Here is a 22971-nt window from a genome sequence, read left to right as displayed (position 1 = left end):
ATCTGGCCTGGTGGACAAAGGGCAGGGGGACCATCTGGTCCCGCCGGGGTGGGGGAGGGGCCCACAGTGTTGGTCCCAGGGGTGGGGGAGGGGCGGCGCTCTTTAGAAGCAGAAGCCAGTGGGGTCTAATTGCATCACTTTATTTCACCGACCTCCACTCTGGCTCCCACCCTCCAAGCCTCAGAGCAGGAAACAAGCTTGGCTGAGATGCCTCAGGCCTGGTAACCTGGGGAGGTGTAGAGCACCCAGAAAGAAGGGTAAAAGCGCGGGGGGGGGGGGGCAAAGCGGTGGCCCTCCCTTTCTGGGGGTCACTTCTGGGCTAGGGCCAGCTGAAACCTGTGTCCAAGTAGCTTTCAGGGCTGGCCACACCCTAAGCCTTGCAAAAGGGCCTCCTGCAAGGGCTGGCCCGTGGGGTCCCCACCTTCCCAGCCAGTGAGATTAGCATGGTTAGGAGCCCACACGTGTGCAAGTGCTTGTGTGGAGGCTCATGTATGCATGTGTGTATATGCAAAGCTGCACATGACAATGTGCACGCCAGTCCAGAGTTACATGTACCTATGCAGTTGCTCTCAAGCGAAGGGTCACATTTGGGAACAAGGGTGGCTCTAAACATGTAAGCGTGCATGTGGGCATATATGTATCTGGGGCCTAAGGAGGTGGGGAAGTGAGTGTTGTGGGAAGGGCCGGCCTTCGGGGCATTTGCAGAAGGAGGAGTGGGTGGAAGGGAAAGGCTGGGCAGAGCAGGGGAAGGAGTGAAAGCCAGGCAGGAAAGTGGAAGAACAGGAGAAGCTCATGTAATGGATTACCCTCCACCGGATTATGTTCCTTGATTCCTGAGGGTTTTTTCTCTTGATTTTACCCCCTCAGTCTATCACTGCAAGAGAAAGAGGCAGAAAAGACAAACAGACCACAAAAGACAAGAACCCAGACATACAGACAGACGCACCTGTTGCATGTGCATGAGCCAGAGCCCGTGAGAGAAGACAGAGTGTGCCAGAGTGTGAGCTCAGGGCAGGCCGGCAGCCCACCCCCTGCAGCAGTGCTGGGCTTCACTGGAGCCCCTGCAGGAAGTCCAGCAGCCCTGTATGCCACTCCTCTGGTTTGTCCAGGTAACAGGGGTGCCCCGCCCCCTTCATGATCAGCACCCGGTAGTTGGGCAGCTGCTTCAGGTGCTCAAAGCTGGTCTGACCCATGGGGTCCTGGTCTCCATATACAATCAGAGCCGGAGTCTGAGAGGAAGGATAGGGGGGTGGGGCAGAGTCAACAGGGACCTGCCATAGCATCCCCAGCCCTCCCCACCACTTCAGTCTCTTCCTGGGACCACCCCATATGAGGGAGACAGACAAGCTGGCCCAGTGGGTGGGGGCACAGACTGGTGTCTGCCCCAGAACACAGTTTAGCACAGGGCTTGGCACAGTAGTCTGCTGAGTAAACCTAAAGGGTGGAGTTGGGTGGTCAGCTCCTCCCAGAAGATACCCCTTGGTTACCCAGCCCCCAGATGAGGAAGGCCCAGGGATGCACCCTTCCTTGCTCCTGGCAGGGGCACCTCAGCTTCCCACACAAGAGTACCTTCACACTGGCATAGTTGGCAGCATTGATTTTGTCAGTGCAGATGGGGGCCACTGGCACATAGCCCAGGAGCTGGGAGCCAGGGGCCGTGAGGAAGGGCAGGGAGTACATGCCACTCAGTGATGGACTGATCACAACCGGGGGGCCCAGCTCCAAGGCATCCACCACAGCCGCCAGGAAGCTGCCAGGGGCCAGCTCCCCAATAGGGGCAGGGGCTGCTGCTTCCTTGGAGCGCCCCAGACCTGCAGGGATTCAGGTGTGAAAGAGACAAGACAAGGGCAGTGAATGGCAAAACAAGGGAGATGGTTGCTCTCTCCAGGAAGCCCTCCTAGGTCAGTTTCTCTGTGGCCAGGTTCCTATAACACCCAGTGTGCCCACATTTATTCCTACAGTAGCCTCACTCTATCCTATCTGTGCCAAGCATGAGGCACTTCTCTCCACGTCTGTGCCTGTCTTCCCAGCAGTAAGTGTCCTGGAGAGAATCAGGCTCTGAAGCCCAACAAGTCTGGGTCCAGAACCCAATTCTGCATTTATTGTCTATGTGACCTTGGGTAGGTCCCCCTCAGCCCTCTCTCAGCTGCTCAGTTTCCCCATCTGTTAAAGGGGGATAACAAAAGTATCTGCCATTTAAGATTGTTGTGAAAATTAACTGTGTGAAAGGCACCTGGCCCTGGATTGGGACAGGAGAGGCTCCTGAAGGACAGCAGCTGAGGGGCGGGTTCTGCAGCTCCTCCTCCAGTCATTCAGCCTTCACCAACAAGATTAGCTCCAGACCTTCACCCTGAAGCTCAAGCCAACCCACCACTGGAACCAATCCTGCCCGGGCTGGAGGCTCACCCTTGAGCCCTGAAACCATACCATCCCTGGCCTGAGGGGGTGGGGCAAGCCATGCTGCTCCTTTCACACCTGGCACCAAGGGTTGGGACCCAGCCGTCGGGTTATGACAGGCAGTCTGGGCACTGATCCCACCTCCCCTAGAACCCAGCTCAGGGCTTTGCATATGGGATCACAACTGGGCGCCTGGCCACCCACCCAGGCCCTGCCTTGTCCCCCAAGGCTCCAGAAGACTCAGGTCTCACTCCTTAGGGCTTCCAAAAGCCTGTGGTTATGACTCAGTCAAAATACTTTACTTCCAATTGGCTGAGCACCGATTACTCTGTGTCAGGTACTAGCCACATACTCACATGGATTACCTCATTCCATTCTCATTAGAGCCAACCCCAAACACGACTGTGGTTATCTCCCGTTGCAGATGAGGAAACAGAGGCTCAGAGACACTGACACAATGCCCAGGTAACAGTGAGGAGCAGCTGGGCGGTGAGGACCACGTCTGGATCAAGACTGCTCAGAGGCTCTTGCAATGTGCTTGACCAAACGCTGTCAAGTTCAGGGCCCAGCCTGGCTGGGTCCTCCAGATCCCACCACCCCCACCCCTGGAGTGGGGAGGGGCTACATGTTATAGGAACCTGGCCCTGTCCCTGATGAGACCTCCCCAACCCCTGCCCAGAAGCCTGCCCCTTAAGTACCTGGCAGGTCAATGGCCACAGCCCGGTAGCCAGCCTGGGCCAGCCTGTGCAGTGTACCCAGGTTCTGCCAGGTCTCGGAGGAGAAGCGAATACCATGCAGCAGCAGTACAGAGAAGCGAGCCTGCCCACTGCCGGGCCGGGCCTCTCGGAAGAAGAGGACCTGGCCCTGCACCTGGATGGTGCCCTCGCGCTGCTCCACGCTTGCCGCCATGCCTGCCGCTGCTGTGCTGGTGAAGGGCCTGTGGTTCAAAGCCATGATGATGAGGGGCCACGGAACACCCTGCCCAGGGTGGCGGTCCCAGAGGAGCAGCAAGGAAGCCTCCAGGAGGCTTCCAGAACTTTAAGAACATGCTTTGGGGTCAGGAGGACATAGGTGTTATTTCTGCCTCCGCCATTTACTTTAGTGTGTAACCTTGGGCCTCAGCTTCTTGATCTGAAATATGGGAACAATAAAGCCAACCTCAAGAATTAGGAATTTAATTAAAAGTTTAAGAAAAATTATCGGCCAGGCAGGTGGCTCACGCCTGTAATCCCAGCACTTTGGGAGGCCGAGGTGGGTGGATCACCTGAGGTCAGGAGTTCGAGACCACCTTGGCCAACATGGTGGAACCCCACCTCTACTAAAAATAAAAAATTAGCCAGGTGTGGCGGCACGTGCCTGTAGTGCCAGCTACTCAGGAGGCTGAGGCAGGAGAATCGCTTGAACCCAGGAGGCAGAGGTTGCAGTGAGCTGAGATCGTGCCACTGTGCTCCAGCCTGGGTGACAGAGTGAGACTCGGTCTCAAAAAAAAAAAAAAAAAAAAAAGAACCAGCTGATGGTCACATGTAACTCTCATTAGGCCAGGAGCGGTGGCACACGCCTGTAATCCCAGCATTTTGGGAGGCCGAGGTGGGCGGATCACCTGAGGTCAGGAGTTCGAGACCTGCCTGATGAACATGGAGAAAGAAACCCCATCTCTACTAAAAATACAAAATTAGCCAGCTGTGGTGGCACACACCTGTAATCCCAGCTACTTGGGAGGCTGAGGCAGTAGAATTTCTTGAACCCAGGAGGCAGAGGTTGCAGTGAGCCGAGAACGCACCCATTGCACTCCAGACTGGGCAACAAGAGCAAAACTCCATCTCAAAAAAAAAAAAAAAAAAACCAGAAAAATTATCAGTGGGGGTGCCTGCTGTAAAAACTCAGTATGTGGTGGGGCTCCATTACGATTACTGTTCTTATTCTCGTCGTTATTATCCTTCTCTATAAATGGGGATAATTCAATAGTACTAGCTCATAGGTGGTTGATAGGATTAAATAAGCCCATGCATGTACCATGCCTAGCACGTAGCAAGGGTTCAGTGCTCAATCAACGGTAAGTTACAGGTCATGAGTTGGCAACGCAGGCCAGAGGGAGCCCAAATTGGGGTAAAAAGCCCATTTTATTTTATTTTTTATTTTATTATTTTATTTTATTTTATTCTATTTATTTATTTTGGGACGGAGTTTCACTCTTGTTGCCCAGGCTGGGTGCAGTGGCATGATCTAGGCTCACTGCAACCTCCACCTCCTGGGTTCAAGCGATTCTCCTGCCTCAGCCTCCCAAGTAGCTGGGTTTACAGGTGCGAGCCACCATGCCCGGCTAATTTTTTTTTTTTTTTGAGACGGAGTCTCGCTCTGTCGCCCAGGCTGGAGTGCAGTAGCGCATCTCCGCTCACTGCAAGCTTCGCCTCCCGGGTTCACGCCATTCTCCTGCCTCAGCCTCCCGCGTAGCTGGGACTACAGGCGCCTGCCACCACGCCCGGCTAATTTTTTGCATTTTTTTTTTTTAGTATATGTGCTGCCGAAGCGAGCACAATTTTTTGCATTTTTTTTAGTAGAGACGGAGTTTCACCGTGTTAGCCAGGGTGGTCTCGATCTCCTGACCTCGTGATCCGCCCGCCTCAGCCTCCCAAAGTGCTGGGATTACAGGCGTGAGCCACCGCGCCCGGCCTAGTTTTTGTATTTTTAGTAGAAACGGGGTTTCGTCATGTTGGCCGGGCTGGTCTGGAACTTCCTGACCTCAAGTGATCCACCCACCTTGGCCTCCCAAAGTGCTGGGATTACAGGCGTGAGCCACCGCGCCGGGACTAAAAGCCCGTTTTCTTCGTCTTTTTTTTTTTTTTTTTAAGAGAAGATGTCTCGCTCTGTCGCCCAGGCTGGAGTGCAGTGGCGCAATCATGGCTCACTGCAGCCTTGACCTTCCTGGGCTCAAGTGATCCTCCCGGCTCACCCTCAGTAGCTGGAACCACAGGCGCGCTTCCACACCGGAAAGCCCATTTTCTAAGGCGGAAACCGAAGCGCCCAGTGGGAAAGGCGACCCGCCGGGGTCGCGGGGTGCTCAACGCGCTGCTACCTGGGGCCCAACGCGTTGACCTCGCGGTCAGGCTGCTTCCGCGGACCACGGTTCTGGCTCGCTAGCTCTGGAAGGGAGCACGGGGAGGGAATGGTGGCAACCCCCAAGGAGGGGACCCAGGGATCCGAGAAAGGAAGACTTGGGGTAGGTGGGGTTGGATTTTGACTGGAGAGAAGAAAGGGTCAGGAGTGCAGGGCGGGTACCTGGGGAGCCGCGTGGACTCGCGCAGACGAGAAGCAGGCGCGTGCTGGCGGTGAACTGGGGACGGAGGAGGAACGCTGGGAAGAGGCCGGGCCCCATCCAGCGGGGGGCGGGGACTGGGCCGTGCTCCGGGGCGCCCTCTTGTGGCCACAAGCTCGCAGCGTCCATAGACTCCGCTAAACTCGTTCTTCTCACAGCGGCTTCCGTTTCCCAAAGCCTCTCGGTCCCACATGCCCCAAACGCGGTGCTGAGCACGGTTTCGAACTCTTCAGCGACCTGCCCCACATGGACATGGAGCAGTCTGAGGAGGAAAGTTCCTTCGGGATCGCATCCTTGCTGCTCTCTTCCTGCCCCCCATCCCCCTTATCCCCAGCCAGAACTGCCCAGGGCAACTTGTTGGCCTGGCACGGAGTTGAGGCCCGACAGGTTTGAGTGCGAGGCTCCGCCAGTGTCTAGCCAAGTGGCCTTGATCGTTTTCCCAATGCCCCCGAGCCTGTTTCCTGCCTGTAGAGCGGGTCAGATGTTGCCAACCTCTGCAGAGTAGCAATAAAGAGTAAACGCCACGCTCTGCACAGCCTCCCAGTGCTGGGCCTGGTCGCCACGCGGAGCCTTGGGCCTGGGACAGGCCAGACGTTGGTAACACGTCGCCAACCAGGGCAGGCGCCATGAGTAGACGTGAAGGAGCCCAGGGCCAGCCCAAGCTCTGACCGTGGGTGTGCGTCGGGGAGGGAGTGGGGAGGAGTGGGTAGGAGTCAGGAAAGTGGCTCGGCCAAGACCTGGAGCTGCTGCATAACAATATCTGGCATTTACACAACGAGGCCTCTGCTCCTGTTCTGAGGCTTGACCCGTCCTTAAGAACCTAGGACAACCCTGTGCGGTGGGTTTTATCCTTAACTCCACTATACAGGCCAGAGAACTGAGCCAGGGTGGAGATGTTCCACTGGGAAGAAGCCACATGGCTCTCCGCCGGCCCTCAAGCCAAAAACAATTCCGAAAATCTGGGCGGGGGGCGGGCCAGAGAGCGTTGGGGCTCTGCCCCCAGCACCCCCTCCACGCAGACGACTCGGTAACTGGGCTGCATGCCCGCGGCTGCGGAGTGCGCAGGCGCGCCTAGGTGGCCGCGCTCCTGGCCGCCTAGAGCCGGAGCGGCCCGCGGAGCTGCGGAGGCAGCCATGGTCGGGGCGCTGTGCGGCTGCTGGTTCCGCCTGGGCGGGGCCCGCCCGCTCATCCCGTTCGGCCCGGTGAGTCTCCCCGAGGAAGGAGGCCGGTCGGTGGCCCGGGGGAGGGCCGTCTTTACCCCGCCCCTTGCCCCGGCGCCCCGGGGCAGAATCTCTTGGGAGAAGCAGACGCTGGGGCCGCGAGTGTGCGTGTGCGCGCGTGTTGTGTGTGCGCGCAGGGTCTGCATATGTTCTTGGGGGTCAGGGTGTATGCGTACGCTCGTGTGTTTGCGTGGTGTCCGTCAGTGGATTTCTGCGCGCTTGTATTTTGGGGGGGGGTGTGTTCGTTGATGTCTGCCTGCTTGTGTCAGCGTATGTCTTCCGAGTGTATTTCTGTGTGCGTGTGATTTTAAAGGTATGTGTCTACCTGTCTGCGTGTGTGCATTTCTGGGGGTTTGTGTGTGTGTGTGTGTGTGTCTGCTTTCCTGTGCATGTACCTTTCTTGTGTGAGTGTGTAGTCTTACGGTTGTGTGTATGACCTTGCTTGAGTATGTCTGAGGATCAGCCTGTGGTTTTGAAAGTGTGCATTTCCATCAGTCTGGCTGGCTTCCTGATGCCTGACTATGTGCGTGATGTAGAGGGTACCATTACAAGGGATTGATTGCACACGGGCCAGTGTGTGTGCAAGGAGGCTGCATATACATGCAGAGAATAGCTTGTGCAAAAGAAAAGCGTGTGGGGGCAAGACTCGTATTTGTGCGTGTGTGCACCTGTGTATCATTGTCAACGCATATTCCAATGACCTAAGGCGGGCACAGTTTACCCTGCCCCCCGCAAACCCCCCCCAGGCGGCCGGCTGCAGGTCCGCTACAATTGCCTAGTACTGCAGGCACTCTGGGTTGCCAAGGCAACAGCCTAAGCCCCGCCCTTCCCGCCTTGGAGAAGCGCGGGGGTGCCCCGAGTGGACAGCAAGGAAAGGTCCCTCGCTTCCTGTGGGAATCTGGGCTAACACCCAGTTAGAGACGCGCGTCTGAGGTTGTTAGTGGTCTCGAAGAAAAGAGGAACGCGCTCTTCATCCACTAGGTCCTGGTTTTCCAGAAACAGCAGAAAGGCGGCTGCTGCTGTGGCCCACAAACCCCCCGACCCCGAAGCCTGGGGATGCGGGCTCAGTAAACATCCCCAAAACATCCCGGAGGGATGAATAGGAGGACCCAAGACGGGCCTCCGGCTCCTAGCTTGGGCAGGCGCCCAGCTGGCACTCAATAAAGATGTGCTGGCCCGGAGCGGTGGCTCACGCCTGTAATCCCAGCACTCTGGGAGGTCGAGGCGGGTGGAATACGAGGTCAGCAGTTCGAGAACAGCCTGGCCAACATGGTGAAACCCTGTCTCTACTAAAAAATACAAAAATTAGCCGGGCGCGGTGGCAGGCACCTGTAATCCCACTATTCGGTAGGCTGAGGCAGGAGAATTGCTTGAACCCGGGAGGCGGAGGTTGCAGTGAGCCGAGATTGTGCCACTGCACTCTAGCCTGGGCGACAGAGCAAGACTCCGTCTCAGAAAAATAAAAATAAAATAAAGATGTGTTTGCTGGACTCCTGGAAGGAAGCAGGAGTGCTCATCCTAGGCCCAAGAAATGACAGGAACAGCCCTCCCTGATCCAGTCCACGGTATTATCAAAATCTCACAGGAAGCTTAGGAGGGCAGCCACGAGGTTATCCCATTTTACTGACAAACGGAAGACACAAGGTCAGGAAGTGGCAGTCTCAAAGGCCTGTCCTATTTGAGTCCTGGGTCCTAAGGGCTGGTCCTCTGGGGTGGCAGAGACCCCAGACTGGAGGAGTCCATGAAGCAGGTCATTTGGCCAGAAGCTGTCTGTGTGTGGGATGGGGAGTAGCAGGTGGCATTCATCTCTCCAACCTCTACACTGTGCTTTTCAATTCTGGGTGTACCATGCTCCTCCCTGGCCCTGCAACCCCTCACTCCTCAGCATTTTCCTCTATTACAGACATTCTCTGTGAGCCTCTTCATAACAGCTGGGTTAGACCTTAGTTATAATGCGATTGTAAAACACATTCTGATTTTAGCAGTATTAAATGTAGTGAGATTAAAAGAACCATTTCCAAACATGCCCTTAAGTGGGAGGTCCCTTTGCAGGCAGTCTTTCTCCTTTGATAGCCCTCACCACTTTTTCCACCTGCGAGGCTCCAGTTCATCCATCACCTCCCAGCTCCACGGGTTCCTCCTTGGCAAACCGAGTGTGACCTGGTAGTTAGAAGCCCATTCCTAGGTTCAAACCCCAATTCCCCACTTGCTACTTGGCACTTTGGGCAAGAGAATGTACCTCTCTGAGCCTCCATTTCCTCGCCTATACGAGACCTATAATCACGTCTGCTCCCCAGCATTCTTGGTGGAAAAGAACCTTGTATGTGAAGTGCCTCACTCAGGGCCTGCTGTCATAAGCGCTTGATGAATGGAAGTGGTTTCAGCTGATGCCATGATGGTGGCGGTCACTGAGCATGCTGTGTGCCAGGGAACACCTCAGATGCACCTCCTCACACTGTGAGGTATCTGAGCGCTTGCCCTGACCTGTGGAGTAGTTGAGCGTGAACACCCAGAACTTTGCCCAGAGCAAGGGAAAGGGCAAGGGCTAGAGCCCTTCCTCTGCTGGGGACTCTGGGTGGGGTTTTGAGTGGGATCCAGGGTCCTTGTAGGGGCTCAGTCCCAGCCTGTTTTCCCTCTCCTCTCCTCCTCCAGACTGTGGTACAGACCTCCATGAGCCGGTCCCAGGTAGCCCTGCTGGGCCTGAGTCTGCTGCTCATGCTCCTACTGTATGTGGGGCTGCCGGGCCCCCCCGAGCAGACTTCCTGGCTCTGGGGAGACCCCAATGTCACAGTCCTGGCTGGTCTCACCCCTGGCAACTCCCCCATCTTTTACCGCGAGGTGCTCCCACTCAACCAGGCACACAGGTAGGTGCTGCTCCAAGGATCTAATGGAGGGACTAGGCCCAAGGGGAGTCCCTGTGTGGGACCCCCATTATACTCAGGGTGCTCAGGGCCTGGGAGGGCAATGGGAGAAGCCCAGGAATAAAGCAAGGTGGGCTACACCAGGTCCCCAGCATACACATTCCCCTGTGTGCCTGCAGGGTGGAGGTGGTGCTGCTTCATGGAAAGGCCTTTAACTCTCACACGTGGGAGCAGCTGGGCACACTGCAGCTACTGTCGCAGAGGGGCTACCGGGCCGTGGCCCTTGACCTTCCAGGTGAGCACCCCCACCCCTTTGTCTAGGGAAGCCCTAAGTGTGGCTGGGGGGCAACTGGACCCTAGTGTCTGGACAAGCCGTGGCAGGTCACAACATAAGGTGGCACCATGAAAAAGTCTGTGTTTTCATTTTCTACCATGAAAACTACAGTGTGAATTCTAGGTCATGGAGCAAATAAAAACTCTTCACAAGCAGTATACTTTCTTTTTTTTAATTCTATTTATATATATTTTTTGAAACGGAGTCTCGTTCTGTCACCCAGGCTAGAGTACGATGGCACAATCTTGGCTCACTGCAACCTCCACCTCCCGGGTTCAAGGGATTCTCCTGCCTCCGCTTCCCCAGTAGCAGAGATTACAGGTGACTGCCACCACGCCTGGCTAATTTTTGTATTTTTAGTGGAGATGGGGTTTCACCATGCTGGCCAGGCTGGTCCTGAACTCCCGACCTCAGGTGATTCGCCTGCCTCGGCCTCCCAAAGTGCTGGGATTACAGGTGTGAGCCACTGCACCCAGCCAAGCAGTGTACTTTCTATGACAAACTATATAGGTTTTGTGTTATTAAGTACACAAATGATTTATGCTATCATTCTTGTCATTTAAAAAATGAAAAAATGTCATCGAGTCATAGAGGATTAAAAAATACTAAAAAATAGTGAAGCTCTGAGAGACCGGTGCCGCATTTCTCTCCCTCTCTAAGAAGTTTAGGGGATGCCACACCCTCTTCTGGGTATTCTCACACATAAAGATGCAGACAATATAGAGGATTGTCTGGTGGGGACTGTAAACATGATTGGTATCCTGTCTGCTTAGCACATCCATCTGTAGCTTGGTTTTCTCCCCCTACATCATGTCTCAATGATCATGCCGGTCCCTGCAAACCTCCCTCTTTGTTGTCAACCCTGCAGTGTGTCCCATAGGAGGGATGGACAGGCTTTATCCAGCCATTCCTCTACTGGCGGAATGCTCAAGCAATGTAGTAGCTAAAGCATCCTTGGACATGTTTCTTTGAGCATGTGAGCAATAATTTCTCTAGGGTAGCTACTAAGGACAATTGATGGGCCAAAGGATGTGTTTTGTTTTGTTTTGTTTTGTTTTGTTTTTTTTGAGACGGAGTCTTGCTCTATCACCCAGGCTGGAGTGCAGTGGCGCAATCTCGGCTCACTGCAAGCTCCGCCTCCCGGGTTCACGCCATTCTCCTGCCTCAGCCTCTCCCAGTAGCTGGGACTACAGGCGCCCGCCACCATGCCCGGCTAATTTTTTGTATTTTTAGTAGAGACGGGGTTCACCGTGGTCTCGATCTCCTGACCTCGTGATCCGCCCGCCTCAGCCTCCCAAAGTGATGGGATTACAAGCGTGAGCCACCACGCCCGGCTTGTTTTGTTGTTTCGGTTTTTTTTTTTTTTTTTTTTTTTTGAGACAGAGCCTTGCTCTGCCACCCTGGCTGGAGTGCAGTGGCTCGTACTCGGCTCACTGCAACCTCCGCCTCCTGGGTTCAAGCGATTCTCCTCCTCAGTCTCCTGAGTAGCTGGGATTACAGGCGCGCGCCACCACGCCCGGCTAATTTTTGTATTTTTAGTAGAGACAAGGTTTCACCATGTTGGTCAGGTTGGTCTCAAACTCCTGACCTTATGATCCGCCCGCCTCGGCCTCCCAAAGTGCTGGGATTACAGGCATAAGCCACCGCGCCCAGCCGCCAGGACATGCATTTTTAAATTTAGATAACTACTACCTCACCCTCCAAAAACACTGTATGGATTTATCTTCCCATCTGTCATGTATGAAAGTGCCCATTTCCCCATGTCTCCCCCAACACTGGGTATTATTTCAGTCTTTCATTTTGCTAATATTGGATGAATGAAAGATACGCTGCATGCAGCCCATGGCCCTTTCCTTCTGCCAGGAGCTTTGAATCCCAGGCTCCTGGTGGGGAGTGAACTTAACTCTATTTTCCAACCCAGCATTTCATTTTTTTTTCCTTTTTTTTTTTTCTGAGACAGAGTCTCACTCTGTCACCCAGGCTGCAGTGCAGTGGCACGATCTTGGCTCACCGCAACCTCCGCCTCCTGGGCTCCAGCAATCCTCCTGCCTCAGCCTCCCAAGAAGCTGGGATTTCAGGCGCCTGCCACCACGCCCAGCTAATTTTTGTGTATTTTTTAGTAGAGATGGAGTTTCTCCATGTTCACCAGGCTGGTCTCGAACTCCTGACCTCAGATGATCCGCCCGCCTCGGCCTCCCAAAGTGCTGGGATTACAGGCGTGAGCCACCACTCCCGGCCAAGATATGCTTTTCTAACAGGCATATTACATTACCAAAAAATAGCTTCTGGGCAGTTTTAGGTAGTGTGTGTCAGTGCCACTGGTCCCCAACTTTTTCCCCCACTGTGGTGGGCAGGAAGTCCTGTGCCCCTTTCCAGTGCCCCTCAGCTGGTACCTGCTGCTGTTCCTAGGTTTTGGGAACTCGGCACCTTCGAAGGAGGCAAGCACAGAGGCAGGGCGGGCAGCGCTGCTGGAGCGGGCGCTGCGGGACCTGGAGGTACAGAATGCCGTGTTGGTGAGCCCCTCGCTGAGTGGCCACTATGCCCTGCCCTTCCTGATGCGAGGCCACCACCAGCTACATGGATTCGTGCCCATTGCACCCACCTCCACCCAGAACTACACCCAGGAGCAATTCTGGGCTGTGAAGGTACTGGGAGAAGGACCTCAAAGGTCCTGGCGCCCTGTCTCTGGCTTGGGAGGGTTCAGGACTCAAGTCTTACTTGGAGGGACATGGCCTTATTATCCCTGATCCCAACTTGGAAGAGTTGGATGGTGTTGGGGAAGGCTTCCTAGGAAGTGGCTTGGGGGTCAGAAACTCACCAGGCCCCAAGATCACAGCCCCCTGCCTTGCCCTGCAGACTCCAACCCTTATCCTGTATGGAGAGCTGGACCACATCCTGGCTCGAGAGTCACTGCGGCAGCTCCGCCACCTGCCCAACCACTCTGTGGTGAAGCTACGCAATGCAGGCCATGCCTGCTACCTCCACAAGCCGCAAGACTTCCACCTTGTCCTGCTTGCCTTCCTTGACCATCTACCTTGAACTAACCCACTCCCAGGTCCTGGCCTGGCCTGAGCTTGGACAGTCTGGACCACCACCCTCCCCCGACCAGGGAGACAGCCTCTGGGATTGGAGGCCAGAGGCCAGAGGGTCAGACCCAGCTAGGACTTCTCATTTCGCCTCACAGACACAATAAAAAAGCATATTTGTCCTGCCTGGGAAGTGACAGGTTCCGTTTCCTGGTGTGCTGTGGGAGAGACAGGAGTGGGAGGCAAGTCTGGGACTACTTTGGGCCTGGGAGCTGGAGGGGATGTCCAGCAGTCTGAGAAGGCTAAGAATGTGCCACTTCCTAAGTGCCTGGCCTCACCACTCTGTGCCTGAGTTTCCTCATCTGTAAAACAGGTATGATGGCAACACCTAGGTTGGAGGGTGGTTATAGGACTGAATGAGTCTGGATAACTGAGTACTTGGCCACATAAGGCTGGGGAATTGCTGATGGGAGGCAGGGTGTATTACTGCTGCTGCATGACCACTGGGATTGGTGGGAAATCCAGGGTCTGGACAGCCAAGCCAAGGGAGTCAGGAACCTAGAGGGTGTGGGGAACGCAATTTAACAATCAGCCAGCATTGGCTGGGCGCAGTGGCTCACACCTGTAATCCCAGCACTTTGGGAGGCTGAGGCAGGCAGATCACAAGGTCAGGAGATCAAGACCATCCTGGCTAACACGGTGAAAACCCGTCTCTACTAAAAATACAAAAAATTAGCCGGGCATGGTGGCGGGTGGCTGTAGTCCCAGCTACTCGGTAGGCTGAGGCAGGAGAATGGTGTGAACCCGAGAGGCAGAGCTTGCAGTGAGCCAAGACCAAGATCACGCCACTGCACTCCAGCCTGGGTGACAGAGCGAGACTCCGTCTCAAAAAAAAAAAAAAAAAAAAAGAGCCAGCATTGGCTGGGCACAGTGGCTCACATCTGTAATCCCAGCACCTTGGGAGTCCGAGGCGGGTGGATCACCAGAGGTCAGGAGTTCAAGACCACCCTGGCCAACATGACAAACCCTGTCTCTACTAAAAATACAAAAATTAGCCCAGCGTGGTGGCACACACCTGTAATCCCAGCTACTCTGGAGGCTGAGGCAGGAGAATCGCTTGAATCTGGGAAGTGGAGGTTGCAGTGAACCAAGATTGCACCACTGCACTCCAGGCTGGGCAGCAGAGTGAGACTCCATCTCAAAAAAAATAAATAGCTAAATAATTAGCCAGCATTGTTGCGAGTTAAAGTCTATTTGCCCGCATGAATAAATAGGTAAATAATTAGCATTGTTATGAGTTAAAATCTATTTGCCTGCATGACAGAGTGAGACTCTGTATCAAAAAAATAACTAAAGAATTAGCCAGCATTGTTATGAGTTAAAGTCCATTTGCCCCTATGTTATGTGTGAGCAGCCAAGACTTAAACCTCAGGAAAGGTGGGACAGAACCCCTCCCCGCAGCCTGCCTCCTTGGCCTAGAGATTGAAGTCTTTGTCCCTCACCCTTCCCCAAGCTGACTCAGCCCCTGGAGCAGAGGGCAGACCTGGCTGGGAGTACAAAGGGCAGCTGGGGCACAAGTGGGCAACTGCAGCTGTGGCCTGCAGGGGGCCAGTGGTACACCTATGCTTGTTTAGCCTCCCCCTCCGGTGGCTGCAGAAAAGCCAGTTTCCTCAGACTGTCATCCAGGGTCACAATTACATGCATTCACAGTGACATCATCACACCCACCCACCATCTCACACTGTCACAGACACAATCATACCCACTGATAGACTGCATACGCAGTGGCACGCTCAAATCGTCACACGTGCTCTTGTCCATGCATTTATTCCCATTCCTGGCACAGTGTCCGGGCTCCGTACGCCCGGGGCAGAACCTTGCAGGAAGTGGAGCTCACAGACTCCCGGAGCTCACAGTGTGGGCAGACAGACATTGACCAATAACTTCAGTACAAGCGGAGCTGAGGCGTCAGGGAGGACCTCCCCGAGGGGCTGAGGCCTGCGGAGGGGAGCCGTTGGAGACCTGCCGAGGAGGGCAGGGGCGCAGGCCCAGGGCTTTACAGCTCTGCATCATGAGAGCCTCGGGGCGGCCCCCTTTCCTCCCGCCCTATCCGGGGACTGAAGAAGGAGGCGCCCTTAGGGGACGGGACCGTCCTGAGCTCCCGGCGCATACCCGGGGGCAGGAGTGGCAGGCTTGTCGCGTGGGGCGGGGCCAGCCCGGAGCTCGCAGCTCGCGGGGAGGTGCTGGCCGCGGCGGCCGCTGCCCGGGGGCGGGATCCGGATCTCAGCCTCCAGTAATCCCGCTGAGGCCCGAACCAGAGGCGGGCGGGGACATCCGCGCCGACGCGGCCGCGGGCGCTGGGACGGCCCTCACTGGAGGTCTTCCGTCTCCGCCCCGACATCTGGCCCCGGCCACGTGGTGGGCGGACCGGGGCGGTCCTGAGCCTGCGACCTCGCAGGCCACCTCGCTGGACCAAAAGTCCAGGCCACAGTCAGGGAAGGGCACTGAGAGGCGAGCGTGAGCCCAGCGACAGGAGAGTGAGGTGGGGGCCCTGGGGAGGGATAGAGGGACTGGGGCTCCGTGGCTTGAAAGCCGGGCAATTGGGAGGCGTTGGGGGTTTTTTTGTTTTTTTTGTTTTTTGTTTTTGGTTTTGTTTTTGCTTTTTTTTTTAAGGAGGGCGGGGGGATTTCAAGTCTGGGTTCAAACCTTGCTCGGCTACTCTCTGAGCTGTCCTGGAACCTCTCTGAGCCTCTCAGCTTTCTCCTCTGTAAAGTGGGCATTCTGAGCACAAACTTCATGGGGCTCTTGGGGATTAAATAAGGAAATGTGCAGGAAGCAGACAGCCCAGCGCCTGAAACAGAATGGGTGCTCCTTAATGGGGGCTCCGAAACACGGTATCCTACCCCTGTGGGAAGTCCGGGAGCCGCCGTGGGGACAGGCTGTGTGCAGGAGCGTACCGGGTCCAGGGGCTGGGAGGGGTAGTTAGCCATTCACTTTGCTCCCAGCTCACCACGCGCAGCGCCATGACCAGCAAGGGTCCCGAGGAGGAGCACCCATCGGTGACACTCTTCCGCCAGTACCTGCGCATCCGCACCGTCCAGCCGAAGCCTGACTATGGTGAGAAGATAGTGGTTCCAGAGCCTGTGACGGGGCCTAAGGGATGGGGACTGTGCTCTAAACCAGCCTCCAACCCCTGTCACCCAGCTGAGCCCCACTGTGCTGTCCCAATGGCTCCCCAACCCATTCCCCAAGTAAGTAGACTGAGGCAGCCCCTCCAGGTTAGAGAGGAACCCTTTCCCCAGAGGCTCTGCTGCTGACCAAGGTTACTTCTGGCAGCTGGTTAAAGAAAAACTTCACCTCACTCCCCAGGGCAGGAGTGGTGGGGGAAGCCTGAGGCAGCCACAGGAAAAGGAGAGGCCCTCCAGAAGCCCACTGGGGCTGGACAAAGGCCACAGCCCTTAGGGAATCAAGCTTGGTGGCTAGGGCTTGGGAGGGGGCTCCTGCCTATTATCCCAGCACTTCAGGAAGTTGAGGCTGGCAGATTGCTTGGGCCCAGGAGTTCAAGACTAGCTTGGGCAACATGGCAAGACTCTGTCTCTACAGAAAAATACAAAAATTAGTCAGGAATGGTGGCGCACCTGTAGTCCCAGCTACTCCAGAGGTTGAGGTGGGAGGATCGCTTGAGCCTGGGAGGTCGAGGCTGCAGTGAGCCGAGATCGCACCACTTCACTCCAGCCTTGGTGACAGAGTGAGACCCTGTCTCAAAAAAACAAACAAACAAACAAACAAAACAAAAAAAAAAACTTGGTGGCTGGGAATTGTGTACATGGGTCCAAATTCCTCCTCTGTGATTAATCAGCTGAGAGATGGTGGGTGAATCTCTTCATGTCTCTGTGCCATAGTTTCCCATATTTAAGGAAGATAATGCCTTCCTCCAACCCTGGACATCCCCCTGGCCTTCCAGAAAGGGTCACTGAGTAGTCAAAAATATCTTCTTTCTTGGGGATGGAAATGCAGGCATCTCTGAGGGATATGGAGTGTGTTGGGGAGGCAGCAGCCCATTTCTGGGTATGCTCCCCTCTCCGGGCTGCCTGGGCTGGTGGGAAGCTGTGGGTAGGCAGAAGCAGCCCCAAGACCCTCTGTGCCTCCAGGAGCTGCTGTGGCTTTCTTTGAGGAGAGAGCCCGCCAGCTGGGCCTGGGCTGTCAGAAAGTGGAGGTGAGCCTGGGGCCCTAAACGGGGAAGGGAGGTGGGCCTGGGCACTTCCTCACCCTACTCAGACCACCTCCCCTCCTGACCATCTCCAGGTGGCACCTGGCTATGTGGTGACCGTGTTGACCTGGCCAGGCACCAACCCTACACTCTCCTCCATCTTGCTCAACTCCCACACGGATGTGGTGCCTGTCTTCAAGGTGCGTAAGGGGCCGGGGAGGTGGGCAGTGCAGTCCTTGCGGACAGACATGATGCAGACCCCAGGATTCAACCTCAGGGAGCGCATCGTCCTGGTCCCAGTCCTGGCACTAACTCTCAACATCCTTATGATATTACACCACTCAAGCAGCCTTCATCCAGCAACAAGTTCTGGGCCAGAGTAGGGTGGGGACTGGGGGGTGGGAAGCAGGGGACAGCGATGGGGGATGGCAATCAGCTGCCTTCTTCAGCCCCCGTCTTTCCTCCCCCACCACTCCACCTGTCACTCCAACCCTATGGTGGGCTCCTAGGTCAGGGCCGCTGTTGACCAGAGTGGATTAATGGCTAAATTTGGGGTTTGGGCCCCTCTTCCCATCCCTGCCCCCAGGAACATTGGAGTCACGACCCCTTTGAGGCCTTCAAGGATTCTGAGGGCTACATCTATGCCAGGGGTGCCCAGGACATGAAGTGTGTCAGCATCCAGTGAGTGTCCTCCATTCCTACTCCTCCACAATGTCCCCACTGATCCAATGGATTGACCCAGGACCTGAGGGGGTGATTGGAGAAACTCAAGGCCAAGGAACACCTTGACCCCTTGGACTGGAATTACTGCCATGACCGTTGCATGGATAGGGAAATTCAGACCAGAGAGGGGCAGGGACTTTCTGGAGTCCCTGTCAGGGTGTGGCAGGGTAGAGTCCAGGGCACAGGACTCCAGCCTGCTGGCCCTGCCTGCCGGGCCAGCCTGAGCATCTGGTGGCTCCCCCAGCACCTGGCTTATGCCCCCTCAGGTACCTGGAAGCTGTGAGGAGGCTGAAGGTGGAGGGTCACCGGTTCCCCAGAACCATCCACATGACCTTTGTGCCTGGTAGGAGTGGCTCAGATACCTTTGGGAAAGGGGAGGGTGGGGCGGGGCAGCCTCTTCATCTCATGTCCCTGCTGCTTTTACAGATGAGGAAGTTGGGGGTCACCAAGGCATGGAGCTGTTCGTGCAGCGGCCTGAGTTCCACGCCCTGAGGGCAGGCTTTGCCCTGGATGAGGGTGAGCAGGTTGGCAAGCCGATGAGCAGCCAGGCAGGGAGTAGGAGGCCGCTAGTGGGGACTGGGCTGCTCCACCCTCTGAACCCCCTTTCCCTCCTCAGGCATAGCCAATCCCACTGATGCCTTCACTGTCTTTTATAGTGAGCGGAGTCCCTGGTGTAAGTATGAGCTTGGAGGGAGGGCTCACTCTACAGGTGGGAGGCTAGGCCAGAAAGGGCACGGTCCTATGAAGGGTTTCACAGCAAAGTTGAGGCCTGAGAAGGCCTTGAACCCAGGGCCTCTGCCTCCCAGCTCTTTCCTACCTGAGCTTCTCTGAGGGCAAGCCCTGACTGGGCAGAAACCAGCTCTATGCTATGGGCCCTGAGGGGGGACAGGACCCTGCCAGAGGAGCCTGGAATGAGGGGGAGTCCTGGGCCCACCCCAGGGCTGATTGTATCTGCAGCCCCTCATGCTGAAGACACTCCCTTCCCCCTACACCTCCCCAGGGGTGCGGGTCACCAGCACTGGGAGGCCAGGCCATGCCTCGCGCTTCATGGAGGACACAGCAGCAGAGAAGCTAGTACGTGGCACCCCGGGAGGGAGTCTGGGAGTTCAGGAGGCTCTATCCTGAGGCCACTGTCCCATTTAACCTCATATTCTCATAGCACAAGGTTGTGGGCTCCATCCTGGCATTCCGGGAGAAGGAATGGCAGAGGTGAGGCAGCCTGGGAAGCGGTGGGGTGGCTCTGGGAGGTGGTACCACAGAGGATAGAGTCTGAGCCACCTCTTTTATCTGCTGCTGCCGCTACCCTGCCCCCGCACCACAGGCTGCAGTCAAACCCCCACCTGAAAGAGGGGGCCGTGACCTCCGTGAACCTGACTAAGCTAGAGGGTGGCGTGGCCTATAACGTGATACCTGCCACCATGAGCGCCAGCTTTGACTTCCGTGTGGCACCGGATGTGGACTTCAAGGTGCCACCTCCACCTGGGTTTGGAAGAGGGATCCTGGGTCCTCAATCTTGTCCTAGAGGCCTCTGGAAAGCCTGAGGGATCAGCTCGTCTCCCTTCTCTTAGGCTTTTGAGGAGCAGCTGCAGAGCTGGTGCCAGGCAGCTGGCGAGGGGGTCACCTTAGAGTTTGCTCAGGTATGGACTTGGGACATGTGATGGGAGAGTGTGGGAGCCAGGGGAGACCCAAGTGTGCAACAGTGGAGTGTGTGCTTGGTGTGTCTGCATATGTCTGGGCATTTCTTTATCTGTGAGAGACACATTTTATTCCAACAAGCATTCGTTGTAGAGGCCACTGTGGGTGCTGGGGAATGCTGTGGGGAGTAAAATTAGGCACAGTTCATGCACTTGTATGGTGAAACGGGGAGATATAAATCAAACATTTATGTGATATTACTTTTTTCTGAGAGAATCTCACTCCGTCACCCAGGCTGCAGTGCAGTGGCACAATCTCGGCTCACCTCCGCCTCCCGGGTTCAAGCAATTCTTGTGCCTCAGCCTCCAGAGTAGCTGGGATTACAGGCACCTGCCACCACGCCCAGCTAATTTTTGCATTTTTAGTAGAGACAGGGTTTCACCACGTTGGCGAGGCTTGTCTTGAACTCCTGGCCTCAAGTGATCCACCCGCCTTGGCCTCGAAAAGTGCTGGGATTACAGGCATGAGCCACTGCGCCCAGCCATACTTTTATATAACACATGTGGTACAGAAAAGGGTGACCCCTTGCACTCTGAAAACCCGTAACTGAGTATCCAACTAGTCTGAGAGGTCTGGGGGAGCCATCTTGAGGAAGGGGCACTTGGACTAGGATCTGAAGGATGGACAGGAGGTAAGTAGATGGAGGGTGGGAAGGTCCCAGACCTAGGACATTTGAGGGGCTGAAAGAGGACCTGTGGCTGGACTGGCCACCCAGATGTCTGGGTAGGTGAAGGAGTAGGGGTGGGGAGGTGTTCTATGCTAGGCACAGCCCACTCTATGGGAAATAGGGCAAGATGCCCAGGCCCATGTCTTGATCCTGCCATTCTTCCCGTCCCTCAGAAGTGGATGCACCCCCAAGTGACACCTACTGATGACTCAAACCCCTGGTGGGCAGCTTTTAGCCGGGTCTGCAAGGACATGTGAGCATGCTGGCCAGCTCTCCTCACAGCCCAGTCCCCTACTCCTCTCCTTCCTGCTGCCCCCTCCCTTCTCCCTCCTTCTCCCACCTTCCTTTGCCCCTTCAATTCTTCCCTTTCTCCCTCCCCATTCATCAGGCTCTTTCTCCTACAGGAACCTCACTCTGGAGCCTGAGATCATGCCTGCTGCCACTGACAACCGCTATATCCGCGCGGTGAGCCACTTGCATATAGTGCCTGGGCAGTGGACTGGGCCTGAGTGCTGGCTTTTCCCTAACGGCTCTTCCTCGCCCCTGCAGGTGGGGGTCCCAGCTCTAGGCTTCTCACCCATGAACCGCACACCTGTGCTGCTGCACGACCACGATGAACGGCTGCATGAGGCTGTGTTCCTCCGTGGGGTGGACATATATACACGTCTGCTGCCTGCCCTTGCCAGTGTGCCTGCCCTGCCCAGTGACAGCTGAGCCCTGGAACTCCTCAACCTTTGCCCTTGGGGCTTCCCTCCCAACCAGTGCCAAGGACCTCCTCTTCCCCTTTCCAAATAATAAAGTCTATGGACAGGGCTGTCTCTGAAGTACTAACAGCAAGGACACTCATGGAGCAAGAGTTTTCCTTTCCCTGGGGACATGTTACCATCTCCATTTCACAGATGAGGAAACTGAGCCTGCCTGTGAGCACTTCCCCACTACCCCACACTGCTCTGTGCCGCTTGACACAGCACACCCATTCAGTGTCTGTGCCTAGCAAGAAAGGGCCACAGTTCCTATTTGAGTGGCCACCATACTTAGTTCTGACCTGTCAGGGATTCCATTCCCATCGAAGGGGGATACTAAGGACCTCAGGAACCACTCCCATCTTCCTGGGTGTACATCTGGGATCCTAAGACAGGACCAGAATAGCACCAGCTGGGCCCCTGCCAGATGGGGGGCAGGCAGAGGGCCAACAGTGACTGCTGTCTCCTGTCAAAACCTGTACAACCTTGTGTTGGCAGCAGGGGCCACAGAGGGGCAGGGTCCCTGGTAGACTAGGTCAGTTCATCTTAGGGGCCTCAGCACCCTGGATCTGTGTGTGCAGAGGCCCAGGAACTGGGCTTCCATCTCAGCCTTGCTAGGACCCCCAGGTAGTACCAAGAGTAAACTATGGCCCCAAAAGCAGAGCCTGATCTAGCCAGATCTGCTCTATCCTGTTCTGACTTCCCTGAGCATGGGGCAGGGGAGACAGGGCTGGGGTGGGGTAGTTGGATTTTTTAAGTTTCTAGTTGTAGCCAGAAGTCCAGAGCCTGGCTCTGGGCTGCAGGCTTAGTACTAATAAACAATCACTCCTGCTCACAGTTGACAAGGAGCCAGGACTTAGACTGGCTTTTTTTTTTTTTTTTTTTTTTGAGACGGAGTCTTTCTCTGTCACCCAGGCTGGAGAGCAGTGGCTCGATCTTGGCTCACTGCAAGCTCTGCTTCCTGGGTTCACGCCATTCTCCTGCCTCAGTTTCCTGAGTAGTTGGGACTACAGGCCCCCGCCACCACACCCGGCTAATTTTTGTATTTTTAGTAGAGACGGGGTTTCACCATGTTGAACAAGATGATTTCGATCTCTTGACCTCAGGAAATCCGCCCGCTTCAGCCTCCCAAAGTGCTGGGATTACAGGCGTGAGCCACCGCACCCAGCCTAGACTGGCTTACTTTTCATTGAACCCTTACAGCAGTCTTCTGATGGATGCCAGCTCCCACTAGCGATGCAGAAACAGGCTCCACTGGCCGGGCACGGTGGCTCATGCCTGTAATCCTAACACTTTGGGAGGCTGAGGCAGGCGGATTGCCTGAGCTCCGGAGTTCAAGACCAGCCTGGGCAACGTGGCAAAACCCCGTCTCTACTGAAAATACAAAAAGTAGCCAGGCATGGTGGCATGTGCCTGTGGTCCGGAGGCTGATTCTGGAGAATCACTTGAACCCAGGGGATAGAGGTTGAAGTGAGCCGAGATCAAGCCACTGCATTCCAGCCTGGGCAACAGAGCAAGACTATCTCAAAAAAAGAAAAAAGAAACAGGTTCCACTAATATAGTTTGCCCTAGACGACAGAGCTTGGAGGTGAAGGAGTAGAAACTCAAGAACTGGGAATTTGTGCTTCCTGAGCACAAGGCAGTTTCCATGTATAAGCTGGAGGCTGAGGGCAGCAGCTGGCTGTGACCTTAAGCCCAGTTGAAGCCCTGACCTGGCCGCCCCCTCAGACTGGAACTTGGTAAAGGGATCACTCCTTTCTCATGGCAGGATGGCTGGGGAAA

The 22971-nt window shown here is 55.6% G+C and overlaps 3 protein-coding genes across 11 annotated transcripts; 2 read left to right on the top strand and 1 right to left on the bottom strand.

Moving 5' to 3' along the window:
- Positions 1–124: 124 nt before the first annotated feature.
- Positions 125–6344, bottom strand: ABHD14B (abhydrolase domain containing 14B). 4 transcript variants are annotated; one of them, XM_055275050.2, is made up of 4 exons: positions 5674–5826; positions 3096–3334; positions 1570–1811; positions 125–1229 (listed from the first exon to the last, which is right to left on the bottom strand). In XM_055275050.2, the coding sequence occupies exons 2-4, from the start codon at positions 3304–3306 to the stop codon at positions 1050–1052; spliced, it is 633 nt and encodes a 210-aa protein (XP_055131025.2). In that variant the 5' UTR covers positions 3307–3334; positions 5674–5826; the 3' UTR covers positions 125–1049. The 4 variants fall into 4 exon arrangements, with proteins under 4 accessions (XP_055131025.2, XP_055131033.1, XP_063502381.1 ...); XM_055275058.2 differs by lacking the exon at positions 3096–3334 and having other exon boundaries at positions 5674–6344; XM_063646311.1 differs by lacking the exon at positions 5674–5826 and having other exon boundaries at positions 3096–3525.
- Positions 5411–13348, top strand: ABHD14A (abhydrolase domain containing 14A). Of its 3 annotated transcripts, none has more exons than XM_055275041.2 (5): positions 5411–5614; positions 9583–9794; positions 9971–10086; positions 12535–12770; positions 12982–13348. In XM_055275041.2, exons 1-5 carry the CDS (start codon positions 5561–5563, stop codon positions 13162–13164), a joined length of 801 nt encoding a protein of 266 aa, XP_055131016.2. In that variant the 5' UTR covers positions 5411–5560; the 3' UTR covers positions 13165–13348. The 3 variants fall into 3 exon arrangements, with proteins under 3 accessions (XP_055131016.2, XP_055131007.2, XP_063502365.1); XM_055275032.2 differs by lacking the exon at positions 5411–5614 and adding an exon at positions 6763–6912; XM_063646295.1 differs by lacking the exon at positions 5411–5614 and adding an exon at positions 6933–9392.
- Positions 13349–13434: 86 nt separating this feature from the next.
- On the top strand, positions 13435–21288 carry ACY1 (aminoacylase 1). Of its 4 annotated transcripts, none has more exons than XM_055274922.2 (15): positions 13435–13524; positions 16157–16268; positions 17303–17367; positions 17457–17561; positions 17948–18042; positions 18351–18427; positions 18511–18600; positions 18701–18757; positions 19085–19158; positions 19244–19293; positions 19406–19550; positions 19653–19721; positions 20620–20699; positions 20851–20911; positions 20996–21288. In XM_055274922.2, exons 2-15 carry the CDS (start codon positions 16175–16177, stop codon positions 21158–21160), a joined length of 1227 nt encoding a protein of 408 aa, XP_055130897.1. In that variant the 5' UTR covers positions 13435–13524; positions 16157–16174; the 3' UTR covers positions 21161–21288. The 4 variants fall into 4 exon arrangements, with proteins under 4 accessions (XP_055130897.1, XP_055130889.1, XP_055130935.1 ...); XM_055274914.2 differs by lacking the exon at positions 13435–13524 and adding an exon at positions 15503–15693; XM_055274960.2 differs by lacking the exons at positions 13435–13524; positions 19244–19293; positions 19406–19550 and adding an exon at positions 15503–15693.
- Positions 21289–22971: the final 1683 nt, after the last annotated feature.

The sequence above is a fragment of the Symphalangus syndactylus genome, chromosome 1, assembly GCF_028878055.3.
Source record: "Symphalangus syndactylus isolate Jambi chromosome 1, NHGRI_mSymSyn1-v2.1_pri, whole genome shotgun sequence".
Lineage (NCBI taxonomy): Eukaryota > Metazoa > Chordata > Mammalia > Primates > Hylobatidae > Symphalangus > Symphalangus syndactylus.
Note: the sequence above shows the minus strand (reverse complement) of the source record. Positions and strands in the feature narration are given on the sequence as shown.